Genomic DNA, 15,007 nt, shown 5'->3' on the forward strand with positions numbered 1-15,007 from the left:
TTTGGAAGAAGTAGTTTCTCCTCAACTCTGTTTTAAATTTGCTACCCCTTATTCTATGACTATGACCTCTCGTCCTAGAATACCCCACAAGAGGAAGCATTAGCTCCACGTCTACTTTATCCATACCTTGTCATCTGCAAATTTGGCCATAGAACCTTCCATCCCTGTATCCAAGTTGTTAATATAGATTGGGGCCCAAGGGCCGAACCCTGTGGCACCCCACCAGTTACTTCCTGCCATCCAGAAAAAAAAACATTTATCCCGACTCTGTCTCCTGTCCATCAGCCAGTCACCTATCCAAGCTAATAAATTACCCCTAATCCCATATGATCTTACCTTGTGAATTAACCTTTCGTGCGGCACCTTATCAAACGCCTTCTGGAGATCCAGATATACTACATCCACAGGATCCCCATTATCCACTTAGCTTGTTACATCTTCAAAGAACTCTAACAAATTAGTCAAACATGATTTGCCCTTCATAAAACCATGCTGACTCTGATGGGTAGCTTTTTGACTTTCCAAATGTCCTGATATTACTTCCTTGATAATTGATTCTAACACTTTCCCAACAACAAATGTTAAACTAACTGGTCTGTAATTTCCCACATTTTGCCTCCCTCCCTTTTTGATTAAGTGTGTTACATTAGCATTTTTCCAATCCATTGGAATCTTTCCCATGTCCAAGAAATTTTGGAATATTATAACCAATGGATCCACGATCTCCGTCGCCACTTCCTTTAATACCCTAGGATGTAGGCCATCAGGCCTGGGGGACCTGTCTGCCCTCAATCCCAATAGTTTACTGAGTACCTTTTCCCTATCGATATTGATTGTTCCAAGTTCTACCCTTTCTATTACCTCTGACTTGCCCATTCCTATAGGAATGGTACTAGTGTCCTCCACCATGAAAACTGAGGCCAAAGTATTGATTTAGCATCTTTGCCATTTCAGGTCCCCCCTTATTAACTCTCTGGTTTCATTTTCCAAGGGACCAACATTCACCTTAGTGACTCTCTTCCCTTTAATATACGAATAGAAGCTTTTGCTATCCTTTTTGATATTTTATACTAGTTTTCTTTCGTAATTTATCTTAGCTCTTTTTTTAAACTTTTTTAGTATCCCTTTGTTTATGTTTGAAAGTTTCCCAATCTTCCAGCCTGCCATTGGCCTTTGCAATATGGTATGCCTTAGTTTTTGTCTTTATAGTGTCCTTGACCTCCTTGTTTAGCCATGGATGTTTGTAACTCCCCTTACCATTTTTCTCCCTCACTGGGATATATTTTAGGAGGAATTGGGTATCTCAATTTTGTTGAAGTTCCTCCAGCTGTAGGAGTCATTATTTACAGCCACCAATTTGCACACAACTAGGAGCGCAAAACAGCAATGACCTGATAATTGGATTTACAGATGTTGGTTTCAGTGACAAGCATGTTATGAATTATTCAATTTCTCCCTTCAAGGATCCAACTCCAATTTGCTTCCCAGATCTTTATTCAGCTTATTTAATTAAACAAATCAATCCATTTATGGAACAATGGATCTCATATTTCCATAACATTTTCCTTAAGTGTTTTTTAAAAATGTGTTCATGGGATGTGGGCACCGCTGGCTGGGCCAGCATTTAATGCTCATCCCTAATTGCTCTTTAAATGAACTGAGTGGATTGCTAGGCCATTTCAGAGGGCATTCAAGAGTCAACCACATTTCTGTGGATCTGGGATTAGCTAGAAAAATTGACTGCATTTTGAAATTACAATGCAAACAGAAACAGTCCTTTTCATAAGCCAAAACAAATTTTTCATAAACAAGTTGTTTTGGTAGTCAGAGACAGCATGTATCAAACAATTTCATAACACAGATAAGAATTAACATACATTGTAGTCACAGGTCTATGTTATTAGTTCAGTCCACACTCTGAATTTGAGACCTGTTCAGTATGTTTTGAGTTCTTTGACAAGATTGACTAAGAAGTAGAAAACAGACAGTTGTGATGAATTATTATATTTCGAACCGGAGTGAGCTCTACAATAGTATTCCTCAGCATTCAGAACTAGGACATTGCTGTTTCTGATATGACTTGAACTTGGGAGTACAGTGGAAAATTGAAATTTTCAGATTCCAGGAAACTTGACCATGTAGTAACCAGTGAGGAAGATAGTAGTAGACCTAAAAAGGCCATAGACACTATAAGATCCATTCATTCCTCAGAATAGATGAAGACAGCAGTGGTACGAAGTTGAATTTCTTTTATTGAGTGGAATTTATATTTTAACACATTACAGAAATAAAGATTCTCTGGAGAGAGATAGATACTGGCAAAAGTCAGTCCTGTACTTGTCAAAGAACTCAAAACATACTGAACAGGTCTCAAATTCAGAGTGTGGACTGAACTAATAACATAGATCTGTGACTACAATATATGTTAATTCTTATCTGTGTTATGAAATTGTTTGGTACATGCTGTCTCTGACTATGTTTATGAAAAATTTGTTTTGGCTTATGAAAAGGACTGTTTCTGCTTGCATTGTAATTTTAAAATGCAGTCAATTTTTCTAGCTAATCCCAGCATGCCTACTGACTTTAAAATATGGTCAAGTTAGCTTTAAAAGTTTAGCATTTAAATATAATTGCATAGGCAGAGATATCTTAAAATTAAGTCATTGCATTAATGAAGCAAACATAGCTAAGCTTGATGTGGAGATGCTGGCGTTGGACTGAGGTGTGCACAGTAAGATGTCTCACAACACCAGGTGTTGGGAAGACTCCCCTGATGAAGGAGCAGCGCTCCAAAAGCTCGTGATTCCAAATAAACCTGTTGGAATTTAACCTGGTGTTGTGAGACTTCTTATCATAGCTAAGCATACATTATATCCCTCAGACAGGCTGATGGAATGACCAGGCAAATGACAGATTAAATTCAGTGCAGGAAAGTGTGAGATGGTACGTTTTGTTAAGAAGAATGGGAAGAGACAATACAAGTGAAATGTAACATTTTTAAATGCGGGGCAAAGACAGGTAGACCTAGGGCATTTCTACATAAATCTTCGAAGTAGCAGGAAAGGTCAACAAACCATGTGGTAAACCTATACAGAATGCAAGTTTGGCGCCAATTGAAGTATTGTATCTAATTGCAGGCACCACACTTCAGGAAGGATGTGAAGGGTTTGGAGAGGATCGGAAGAGATTTACTAAAATAGTTTCAGAGATAAGAGTTTACAGTTGCATGGATAGGCTGGTGAAAGCAGGGCTGGTCTCCTTAGAGCAGAGAAGGCTAAGAGGAAATTGGATGGCGATGTCAAAAATCTTGAATGACTTAGACAGAGTAAATAAAGATAAACTGTTTCTAATGCCTGAAGGGCTGATAACCAGTGTGCTCAGGTTAATGGTGCTTGACAAAAGAACCAGAAGCCACGTGAGGAAAAACAACTTTTACAAAATGAGTGGTTAGAATTTGCAATGCATGGCTAGATGTTGGGGCAAGGGATAAATACAGATTTATTAGCCTTGAAATGAGATTGGGGAAAAAATTGCAGGTATACGGGGAAAGCGAGGGAGTGCAACTAACTGGATTGCTCTTTGAAAGGATTGGTAATGAATGGGCTCCTCTGCTGAACAAATCTATGGTTCCAAGATCCTATGCAAATGTCATTAACTGGGAAGCATGAATTTAGAAGGAAATGCTTTAGTTTGAGGTCAAAACATCGAAAGTGTTTACAGTCAATAGGCGGTTTGAAGCATATACGCTGGTGTAAGGGTAGGAAACACACAGCCAGGTCTCACGGGCAGTGTTAAGGTAACCAGATGATCTGTTTTAGTGGCATTGACTGAGTGATAAATATTGACTAGTAACCTGGAGAGAACTCCTGCCCTTTTAGAACTGTGGCGATCCGATCTTTTACATCCACTTGAGGGGGCAGACCCTAGTTTAAATCCTCATTGAAAAGACAGTACCTCTGACAGTGCCAACACTCCCTCAGCCTGACAATGGGAGTGCCAACCTGGGTTATATACTCAAATCCCGTGAGTAGCACAATCTTCTGACTGACATATGAAGTTGAAATGTACAGCAGTGGAGAAATTGTATCAGTTCTTTGTGTTTTCTGCATTGCATGTGTTCTGTTTTGCACTTGTTTACTTTGAGATTTAAAAAAAATCTTTACATTCCTCATTTAGTTTGCTTTCGCTTCTTTTTTGCTTATTCATTGGTCTCAATCCCTCCCCTATCTTGCCTGGGTGGGTGGGGGATCTTAACCTCAAGCGGCTTGACATTTTGGACACATTTCCCCTCCCTACAACTGGGCAGCTGATGTGACGCTCCACTCCCGCTTGACTGTCATATGATCTCAGGCTGCGGAGCTGGAGAGAAGAGAGAGAGAGAGAAGCCGAGCTTTAAATTGGGAGAGAAATTCAGAGAGGAAGAGTAGCAGCACAAAGTGGAGCTGAGGCTGCAAGGGGGCCCAGGGAAGATGAGCATGTTGGTGCTGATCAATAAGCTGCTGGACTGGTTCAAGTCCCTGTTCTGGAAAGAGGAGATGGAGCTGACCCTGGTCGGGCTGCAGTACTCGGGCAAGACGACGTTTGTGAATGTGATCGCGGTACAGTAGAATCCACTTAGCCATTAACCGGGTGCCTCTGCTTCATTGTGTGTGTTAATTATTATTATGCATCTCTTGTCATCCCTGACAACCAGGGGAGGAAGCAGCCCCCCCCTGTTCAGGGCACAGCCTCTCCCTCTTTTCACATCCCCCTCCTGTTTTTTTTAAAATACACCATTGAAGCCACTCAGTGTTGTAAAGAAAGCGAGCTGACCTTTTTTTTCTGGGTGGGGGAAGCTGAGGACTGGGCTTGACTCTCTGCGGCCTTGCAGGGTTCGGTACCCCTGTTCAGGCGTCAGCTCACATCTGCTACCACTAAATCTCCCCCAGAAACAGGCTCCTCATCACTTCCTGTCAATGATTACATTTTATGGTGCTCTGCTGTTTATTCTCTTGTCAAAATATGTTGTTTGCAGCTTTTGAGTGTGTATATATTTTGTATGCTTTTCACCCCACCCTAAATATGATGGATATCAATTTGTGTGTGTGTCTGTGTGTATTTGCTTGTTTGTTTGTATGTATATGTGTGTAATATATATATACACATTGTGCTGTCATGTGTGGTCCAACTGAGCCAAGTCACCTGGTGTTGCACAAGCATAAGAAGCCATCAATCATCCACATTGTTGGTCGCGTTCACTAATGATTTTCAGTTATAAATCCTGCAGTGAGATGATATATTAGAAATGAATATTTGTATTCTTGACATTTTAAAATGACATATTGTGGCCTTTACAGTAATTGTTGAATTTTGATACCCTACCATTCCCCCTTCAACTAAGCGTGAAAAGGCCATCCCAGCTCCCAGACAAACCTAGAGAGATTTCTTTTGTAGAAGTTAAGCTGGATGTGAGGGAAAGAATTAACAACATTTCTCTACTCTGAAATGCTAAATAAAAGTTTTTCTATTTTAATGCAAAATTCCATATAGTACTGTGTGACCTGATGAAATTTATCCCTATTTGTCACGCAGATTATGAGAAAGCTGACCTCGTGTGCTGCATATAAATATATACTATATTTGGATAAAATCATTGCAATACAGTAAAAGCCAGTATGTTTTGAAAATACACAAAAAAATCATATTTGCTGCAGGATGCAACTTTGATATTTTTGGAATGTATTATACTCTGTTTCTGTTCAAAGATTGGTCATATATTTTAAAAGCAAATACACTCTGGTTTGGGATTTATATTCTTTAAGTTTCAGTGTAAATTACATATAATTTCATCTCCTTCAAGCCTTGACAAGAATGGTCATAAGACCTGAACCTTAATCTTGCCATCTTTACTCTGTTACCCGACATCAAAACATTTTCAGTACTTATTGTTTTTATTCCAAAATAATATTGTCCGTCCAGTTTTCCTGATGGTGTAGGCCTCTCCTGAGGATGCTGACTCATCAGAAAATAGCAATAGCTGACATCTGGTGATTATTCCATTCCTAAGTGACTGTGACAATGGTAAACTCCTCATCCTTCTCCACCTATCTACAGCCTTTGGCATGGTTAACCACACCGTTCTCTTCCAATGTCTGTCATCCAACTGCATGGAATTGCTATTGCCTAGTTCCATTGTTAGAGAATCACCAGAATTGATTTCTCTTCCCTCTTTCATGCTGTTATCTCTAGTGTTCCCCCTAGAATCTATCTGTGGCCCCCTCCATTTACATGTTGCCTTTCAGTGTTATAAAGAACAGTACAGCACAAGAAACAGGCCCTTCGGCCCTCCAAGCCTGTGCCGCCCATTGGTCTAACTAGACCATTCGTTTGTATCCCTCCATTCCCAGAATGCTCATGTGACCATCCAGGTAAGTCTTAAACGATGCCAGCGTGTCTGCCTCCACCACCCTACTTGGCAGCGCATTCCAGGCCCCCACCACTCTGTGTAAAAAAAAAAAACGTCCCTCTGATATCCTGAGTTATACCTCACCCCTCTCACCTTGAGCCCGTGACCCCTCGTGAACGTCACCTCCGACCTGGGAAAAAGCTTCTCACTGTTCACCCTATCTATATCCTTCATAATTTTGTACACCTCTATTAGGTCTCCCCTCATTCTCCGTCTTTCCAGGGAGAACAAGCCCAGTTTACCCAATCTCTCCTCATAACTAAGACCCTCCATACCAGGCAACATCCTGGTAAACCTTCTCTGCACCCTCTCTAAAGCCTCCACATCCTTCTGGTAGTGCGGCGACCAGAGCTGGACGCAGTACTCCAAATGTGGCCTAACCAGCGTTCTATACAGCTGCAAAATCAGACTCCAGCTTTTGTACTCATCCTATAAAGGCAAGCATACCATATGCCTTCTTCACCACCTTCTCCACCTGTGCTGCCACCTTCAAGGATTTGTGGACTTGCACACCTAGGTACCTCTGTGTTTCTATACTCTTGATGGCTCTGCCATTTATTGTATAACTCCCCCCTACATTATTTCTTCCAAAATGCATCATTTTGCATTTATCTGGATTAAATTCCATCTGCCATTTCTCCGCCCAATTTTCCAGCCTATCTATATCCTGCTGTATTGTCCGACAATGTTCATCGCTATCCGCAAGTCCAGCCAACTTCGTGTCATCCGCAAACTTGCTGATAACACCAGTTACACCTTCTTCCAAATCATTTATATATATATATCACAAATAGCAGAGGTCCCAGTACAGAGCCCTGCGGAACACCTCTGGTCACAGACCTCCAGCCGGAAAAAGACCCTTCGACTGCTATCCTCTGTCTCCTGTGGCCAAGCCATAGTGTTTATGTAAAAACACAAGTTCCTTCATGAGCAGAAAATTCCTCCACGTAAATATGGAAAGACTGAAGCCATTGGGTGGGATTTTCCAGCCATTTTCTGGTCCTGCTGACGGTAATCCCTTGCCATGGGTTCTTGGTGGAGGAGAGTGCGAATAATAGGAAACCCCGTCAATAGTGGCGGCACTAGAAGATCCTGCTGTTGGCTAGTGGTGGGCCACCTCCGCTGCCGCAAAACATGCCGCAGGAGGGTGAGTGGAAAATCCCGCCATTGTATTTGGTCCATCCTCAATACATACTTGGTTCTTGACATATTGACCCCATCTCTTTCCCTGGCTACACTCTGGCTGATCCAGATTGTTTGTAACTACCTACTTCACATCAGCTATCCTCCCCTTTTCCTCAGCCCATCTACTGTGGAAATTATCAACTGTGCCTTTGTTACCTTTGGATTTGATTATTCTGGTCCCTATTGGCTAGTTTCATACCTTACATCCTTTGTAAACTTGACATCATCCAAATTTCAGCTCCCTGTACCCCATACCAAACCATGTCCTGTTCACCCATCACCCCTGTGCCCACTGACCTACACTGACTCCCAGTTGAGCAATGATTTGGTTTTAAAATTCTTATCTTTATTTTCGAACCGCCTTTCTATCTTTGTAACCTCCTCCATGACCTATGCACTTCTCACTTCTGGCCTTTAGTGCGCCTCTGATTGTAACCACTCCACTGGTCATTGTGCCAACGGTTACTCGGTTCCTAATCTAGTACTCCCTTCCTAAGCCTCTCAGTCACTCTATCTCTCTCCTCCTCTAAGATAATCCTTGCGTCTTTGACCCAGCTTTTGGTCATCTGCCTTAATGTTCCTCCAACTTGTTGTTTCTGTTTGTGAAACTTCGGGTATATATTGGCTGCTGTGTTTCTTATAACAGTAAGTAATTGCATATCAGAAATTCTTAACTGACAGGACATCCTGAAGTTGTGAAAGTTGCCATATAAATGGAAGTTCTTTTTCTTCATACCGCACTATGGTGCCATGAGCAGCTCTGGTCCCAAATGCCTATTTTTCATTTGTGATTTGAGCAATGGAGACCAATGTGCAAATGAACCATGGCGTTGATTCCAGTGAAAACGCACTTTGTTCCTTTTCTAACTTCTGTCCATCAGACCTTTCCTAGCCCTGAGAGGCTGAGGCTGATTGTGATGCCTCTGTAGTTGACTGGCTAAGATTACAGAGCTAAGCGATTGAATGATTGAAATGTGGGATCTTTCTAGCATGTTTGGTTACATGCCACATTAGCCTTCAGAAACTGAGCATTGAGGGCACTCTGAAATGACCCTCAAACTTCACTGCCCTGCAGGTTATATATCAAGTGGCACAGTGGTTAGCACTGCTGCCTCACAGCGCCAGGGTCCCGGGTTCGATTCCCGGCTTTTTTTTTTAAGATTAATGTCTTCGAACAAGTAATCAACAGGGATAATTCTTCAGCCAGACAGCAAAGGCAGGGTCACTGTCTGTGTGGAGTTCTCCCTACGTCTGCGTGAGTTTCCTTCAGGTGCTCCGGTTTCCTCCCACAGTCCGAAGATGTGTGTGTTAGGTGGATTGGCCCTTGGTGTCAGGGGGACTAGCTAGGGTAAATGCATGGGGTTGTGTGGATGGGGTCTGGGTGGGATTGTGGTCGGTGCATGCTCGATGGGCCAAATGGCCTCCTTCTGCACTGTAGGATTCTATGATTCGATATAAGATTATTGCATAAATAATTAAGAATTCAACAGCGTGCAACTACAGGTTTGTTTTATAAATGCAAGTCTTTCTTTCTGCCTATATGTCTGTTCTGGCATATCAGGTTTTTTCCCCCTTTCAGTCCCACATGTGAAGCTGCAATATAATTAACAGCAATTCCTGAGTGCTTCATTTTTACTTTTCTTTTCCTGAAGCTGATATGTGGTTTAGTATTATTTAATCAATCTGCAATCACCTCCTTGCATGCAAAATGAAGGTGATCTTGAATTGGCAACCCATTTTTTTTTCTCTGCACAATATATCACATAAATGGTGCATCGTCATGGTGAATATGATTCCATCCGATTATTTTGCAGTGGTATTTTATGGCCTAGGCAAAGCCTTAAAATGTTAATGGCTGGTGACTCTTATTTGCATTCTTGCTTCATATACCAATTAGCACATTCTGACTTCCCTTTTATCCAAAGCGTGTTACCTGATATTGATTGAAATGATTAATTCTAATCGTGCTCCCTGTGAGCTTTTGCCTTCTTGTGAAAAATTGCAATCAAATCTGAGAAAAGTTGTTCGTGACCAGAATTACCTGACTTGTTTTCTTTTGCAATCCTTATTTAGGATCTAATTGGCTTTGCTTGTATTAGAAAGTTAGTTTTGCAGTTCAGGCCTGTTCTTCATTTAGTTTGTTGTTTCCATTTTGCATTGATCACTCCTCCCGTTGTAGTGGATCTCCTATTCCTCCCTCCTAGGAGTTTAAAGTTTATTTATTAGTCACAAGTAGGCTTACATTAACACTGCAATGAAGTTACTGTGAAAATCTCCTAGTCGCCACACTCCAGCACCTGTCAGGGTACACCGAGGGTGAATTTAGCATGACCAATACACCAAACCAGCACGTCTCTTGGACGGTGGGAGGAAACTGGAGCACCCAGAGGAAACCCATGCAGACACGGGGAGAACGTGCAGACTCTGCACAGGCAGTGACCCAAGCCGGGAATCGAACCCGGATCCCTGATGCTGTGAGGCAAGCTAACCACTGTGCCACCATGCCACCGAGGGTTCATCTAGCCAGACACTCCAATGAGGATTGAGAGAGTGCTGCACTATTTGAGGTACTTTTTCAGATCAGATGTTACACTGAGGTCCCATATACTTTCTTGGTATCCCATGACACTGTATAAAGATGAGCAGGGTGTTTGTGTCCTGGTTAATTAATTCCTAATTCAGCTAGCGTCACCAAAGATACGTTTATTTGTATTTATGGAATCTTGCCAAATGCAGATTGGCTGCTATGCTACACAAATGCTGCATCTGTACTGCTTTTCCTGCCTGAGCACTTTGCTTCTTCCTGCTTGAATGATTGGCTGTGAATCCATTCACTTTGACAAGATTGATGACTATGTACATCTATCCCTAATCAAACTTTGTTAAAACATCATAAAATATGGCTGGGTAAGTCAACTCATTATATGAGTTTAACTTGACTCCTAAACCTTGAAATTTAAGTTGAAGAAAATCTATGAGGCTGATAGGTTGGCTGCAGGGGGAAAAAATACCCTTGTCAATGGATGACTTCTGATCTTTCAGCAACATTTGTAATTTAGTCAGTTGATCAGTAAAGTCTGTGTTGGGCATTCTATGTAGGGAGTGTTGGCATGGTTGAGCTATATTACAGAAATGCACCAGAAGATTGTCTTAAATCCTTAATATGAAATCTTATAAGTAAGTATGGCTCTTAGAATTCACCAGTGATTGAAATCCTAGTCTCCATTCAAACTTTCCACCTGTCAACACATAATGGTGAATTTTTCTGTGTAAGTTTTGTCATTTCTTCTGCAAATTGGTTAAGGTCCACATCTTGTCCCACCATTCATTCTGTGATCGATGCTGTCAACGATCACCGCCTCTTGCATGTCGTCTTAAGAGGACAAACTGCCCAGTTCTTTTTTGCTAGTAGCTGTGCCGTTTAATAATTCTTTCTTGATTGCATTTTATTTTGATTTGTTCTGTACTGGACCACTTGTGAATGCAGCATTCCAGCAATGTTTTCTAACTCTTCACAGATGTTGTTTTTATTTTCTTCATGTGATAAATAACTTTATTTATTAATACAAGTCTTAGCCTCAAATAAAGAACAAAGAACAAAGAACAGTACAGCACAGGAAACAGGCCCTTCGGCCCTCCAAGCCTGTGCCGCTCCTTGGTCCAACTAGACCAATCGTTTGTATCCCTCCATTCCCAGGCTGCTCATGTGACTATCCAGGTAAGTCTTAAACGATGTCAGCGTGCCTGCCTCCACCACCCTACTTGGCAGCGCATTCCAGGCCCCCACCACCCTCTGTGTAAAAAACGTCCCTCTGATGTCTGAGTTATACTTCGCCCCTCTCAGCTTGAGCCCGTGACCCCTCGTGATCGTCACCTCCGACCTGGGAAAAAGCTTCCCACTGTTCACCCTATCTATACCCTTCATAATCTTGTATACCTCTATTAGATCTCCCCTCATTCTCCGTCTTTCCAAGGAGAACAACCCCAGTCTACCCAATCTCTCCTCATAGCTAAGACCCTCCATACCAGGCAACATCCTGGTAAACCTTCTCTGCACTCTCTCCAATGCCTCCACGTCCTTCTGGTAGTGGGGCGACCAGAACTGGATGCAGTACTCCAAATGTGGCCTAACCAGCGTTCTATACAGCTGCATCATCAGACTCCAGCTTTTATACTCTATACCCCGTCCTATAAAGGCAAGCATACCATATACCTTCTTCACCACCTTCTCCACCTGTGTCGCCACCTTCAAGGATTTGTGGACTTGCACACCTAGGTCCCTCTGTGTTTCTATACTCCTGATGACTCTGCCATTTATTGTATAACTCCTCCCTACATTATTTCTTCCAAAATGCATCACTTCGCATTTATCTGGATTAAACTCCATCTGCCACCTCTCCGCCCAATTTTCCAGCCTATCTATATCCTGCTGTATTGCCCGACAATGCTCTTCGCTATCCGCAATTCCAGCCATCTTCATGTCATCCGCAAACTTGCTGATTACACCAGTTACACCTTCTTCCAAATCATTTATATATATCACAAATAGCAGAGGTCCCAGTACAGAGCCCTGCGGAACACCACTGGTCACAGACCTCCAGCTGGAAAAAGACCCTTCGACCACTACCCTCTGTCTCCTATGGCCAAGCCAGTTCTCCACCCATCTAGCCACTTCTCCTTGTATCCCATGAGCCTTAACCTTCTTAACCAACCTGCCATGTGGGACTTTGTCAAATGCCTTACTGAAATCCATATGGACGACATCCACAGCCCTTCCTTCATCAACCGTTTTTGTCACTTCCTCAAAAAACTCCACCAAATTTGTAAGGCACGACCTCCCTCTTACAAAACCATGCTGTCTGTCACTAATGAGATTGTTTCGTTCTAAATGCACATACATCCTGTCTCTAAGAATCCTCTCCAACAACTTCCCTACCACGGACGTCAAGCTCACCGGCCTATAATTTCCTGGGTTATCCCTGCTACCCTTCTTAAACAACGGGACCACATTCGCTATCCTCCAATCCTCAGGGACCTCACCCGTGTCCAAAGAAGCGACAAAGATTTCCGTCAGAGGCCCAGCAATTTCACCTCTCGTCTCCCTGAGCAGTCGAGGATAGATGCCATCAGGCCCTGGGGCTTTGTCAGTTTTAATGTTCCCTAAAAAACCTAACACTTCCTCTCTTGTAATGGAGATTTTCTCTAACGGGTCAACACCTCCCTCCGAGACACTCCCGGTTAAATAAATGACCGTTCCCATAAACTGGTCATTCAAAAGGCTGTCCAGCCTGATATTGTTTTCTTTAACATTTCTCAAAATAAGACTTTAATAAAATAAATTGAATCCCTCACATATCTGCTGCTTTTAGGGCAAGACTCATTCTGGTTTACTTTTATTTTGTTTCCCATTCTATTTTAGATTTTTTTTAGCCCATTTTTCCTTTTGGTTTTCACAACAGGATCTCTGACTTGCTTTATCTCCTCACATTTTAAATGATATCTGTCCAATTTTAATTTTGCCTTATGTAATTTTTGACATAATTCTAGCTATATGTTTGGAATTGCTGTTGTGTAAATTATGATTAATTTATATCAGTCGTCAATAATTTGAGAATCATAGATATATAATTGGTTCCAACCAGGCAGTGCGTTATTTACACTGCCTTCCAAGAGTTCAGTACTATTGCGGAAATGTTGTCAGGGCCCAAAGCCTTTGCAGTGTTCAGTGCCTTCAGCCGTTTCTTCGTACATGTGGAGTGAATTGAATTGGCTGAAGACTGGCATCTGTCGCCTTGGAGACCTCAGGAGGAGGCAAGGATGAATCATCCACTTTGCACTTTTGGCTGAAAATTGTAGCAAGTACCTCAGCCATATCTTATGCACTGATGTGCTGGGCTCCTCCATTATCGAGGATAGGGATATTTGTGGACCTACTTTTCTCCTGTGACTTGTTTAATTGTCCATGCCCATTCCTGACTGGATGTGGCATTTCTGCAGAGTTTAGATCTGATGGTTGTGGGATCACTTAGTTCTGTCTGTTGCATACTGCTTTCACTGTTAGGCATGTAAGTAGTTCTGGGTTGTAACTTCACCAGGGTTAACACCTCATTTTTAGGTTTTGATTATTTATTAGTGTCACAAGTAGGCTTACATTAACACTGCAATGAAGTTAATGTGAAAATCCCCTAGTCGCCACATTCCGGCACCTGTTCGGGTACACTGAGGGAGAATTTAGCATGGCCAATGCACCTAACCAGCACATCTTTTGGACTGTGGGAGGAAACCGGAGTACCCGGAGGAAACCCATGCAGACACTGGGGGGAACGTGCAAACTCCACACAGACAGTGACCCAAGCTGGGAATCGAATCCAGGTCCCTGGCGCTGTGAGGCAGCAGTGCTAACCACTGTGCCACAAGGTATGCATTGTCCTGCTCCTGGTATGCTGTCCTGCACACTTCATTGAATCAAGGTTGATCACCTGGTTTGGTAATGGTAGAGGGGGGAGGTTACAGATGGAGTACAAGTCTGCTGATGACCCACAGTCCATCATGGATGCTCAGTCTGGAGTTGCTTGATCTGTTTCAAATCTAACCCAATTAATCCAGTGGCAGTACTAAACAACAAAATGAAGAGTGTCTTCAATGTGAAACATGGAATATAGGAGCAGGAGTAGGTCATTCTGCCCTTTAAGCCTGTTCTGCCATTCAACATGATCATAGCTGATCCTCCTTTTATCTCGGCCTCATACCCATTGATACCTGTAATGTCTAGAAATCTATCTATTTCCTTTAAATATATTCAGTGACTCCATAGCCCTTTGTGATTGAAAGTTCCATGGCTTCACCATCCTCTGAATGAAGAAATTTCTCCTCATTTCCTAAATAGCTGATCTCTTATCCTGAGACTGTGACCCTTTGTTCTAGAGCATCCAACCAGAACAACCAACATCCCTGCATCCAGTCTGTCCAGCCCTGTCAGAATTTTATGTTTCAATCAGATCTCCTCACGTTCTTCTAAATTCCAGTGAGTACAGGCCCAGTTGACCCAATCTCTCCTCATACGACAATCCTGCCATCCCAGGAATCAGTCTGGTGAACTGTTACTTACCACGGAGGGAGTGCAGTATACCCTTTCTTACATTCGGAGACCTAAACTGCACACAGTACTCCAGGTGTGGTCTCACCAAGGCACTGTGCAGCTGCAGTAAGACATCCTTGCTCCAGTGCTCAAGCTCTCTCGCAATGAAGTCCTATGTGTTTTTTGCCTTCCTAACTGCTTGCTACACCTGCATGCTTGCTTTCAGTGACAGGTGTACTAGGACACCCAATTCCCTTTGTACATTAACATTTCCCAATCTACCATTATTTAAATAAATA

The 15,007-nt window shown here is 42.4% G+C and overlaps 1 protein-coding gene across 1 annotated transcript in view; it reads left to right on the forward strand.

Annotated features, from left to right (window-relative positions):
- Positions 1-4,338: 4,338 nt before the first annotated feature.
- LOC144498681 (ADP-ribosylation factor-like protein 8B-A) overlaps positions 4,339-15,007 on the forward strand; it is a 95,341-nt gene continuing 84,672 nt past the window's right edge. The window contains exon 1 of the mRNA XM_078220162.1: positions 4,339-4,598. Coding sequence (XP_078076288.1) covers positions 4,470-4,598 — 129 coding nt within the window. The 5' untranslated portion in view covers positions 4,339-4,469. The remainder of the gene's footprint in view (positions 4,599-15,007) is intronic.

The sequence above is a fragment of the Mustelus asterias genome, chromosome 9, assembly GCF_964213995.1.
Source record: "Mustelus asterias chromosome 9, sMusAst1.hap1.1, whole genome shotgun sequence".
NCBI classification, from domain to species: domain Eukaryota; kingdom Metazoa; phylum Chordata; class Chondrichthyes; order Carcharhiniformes; family Triakidae; genus Mustelus; species Mustelus asterias.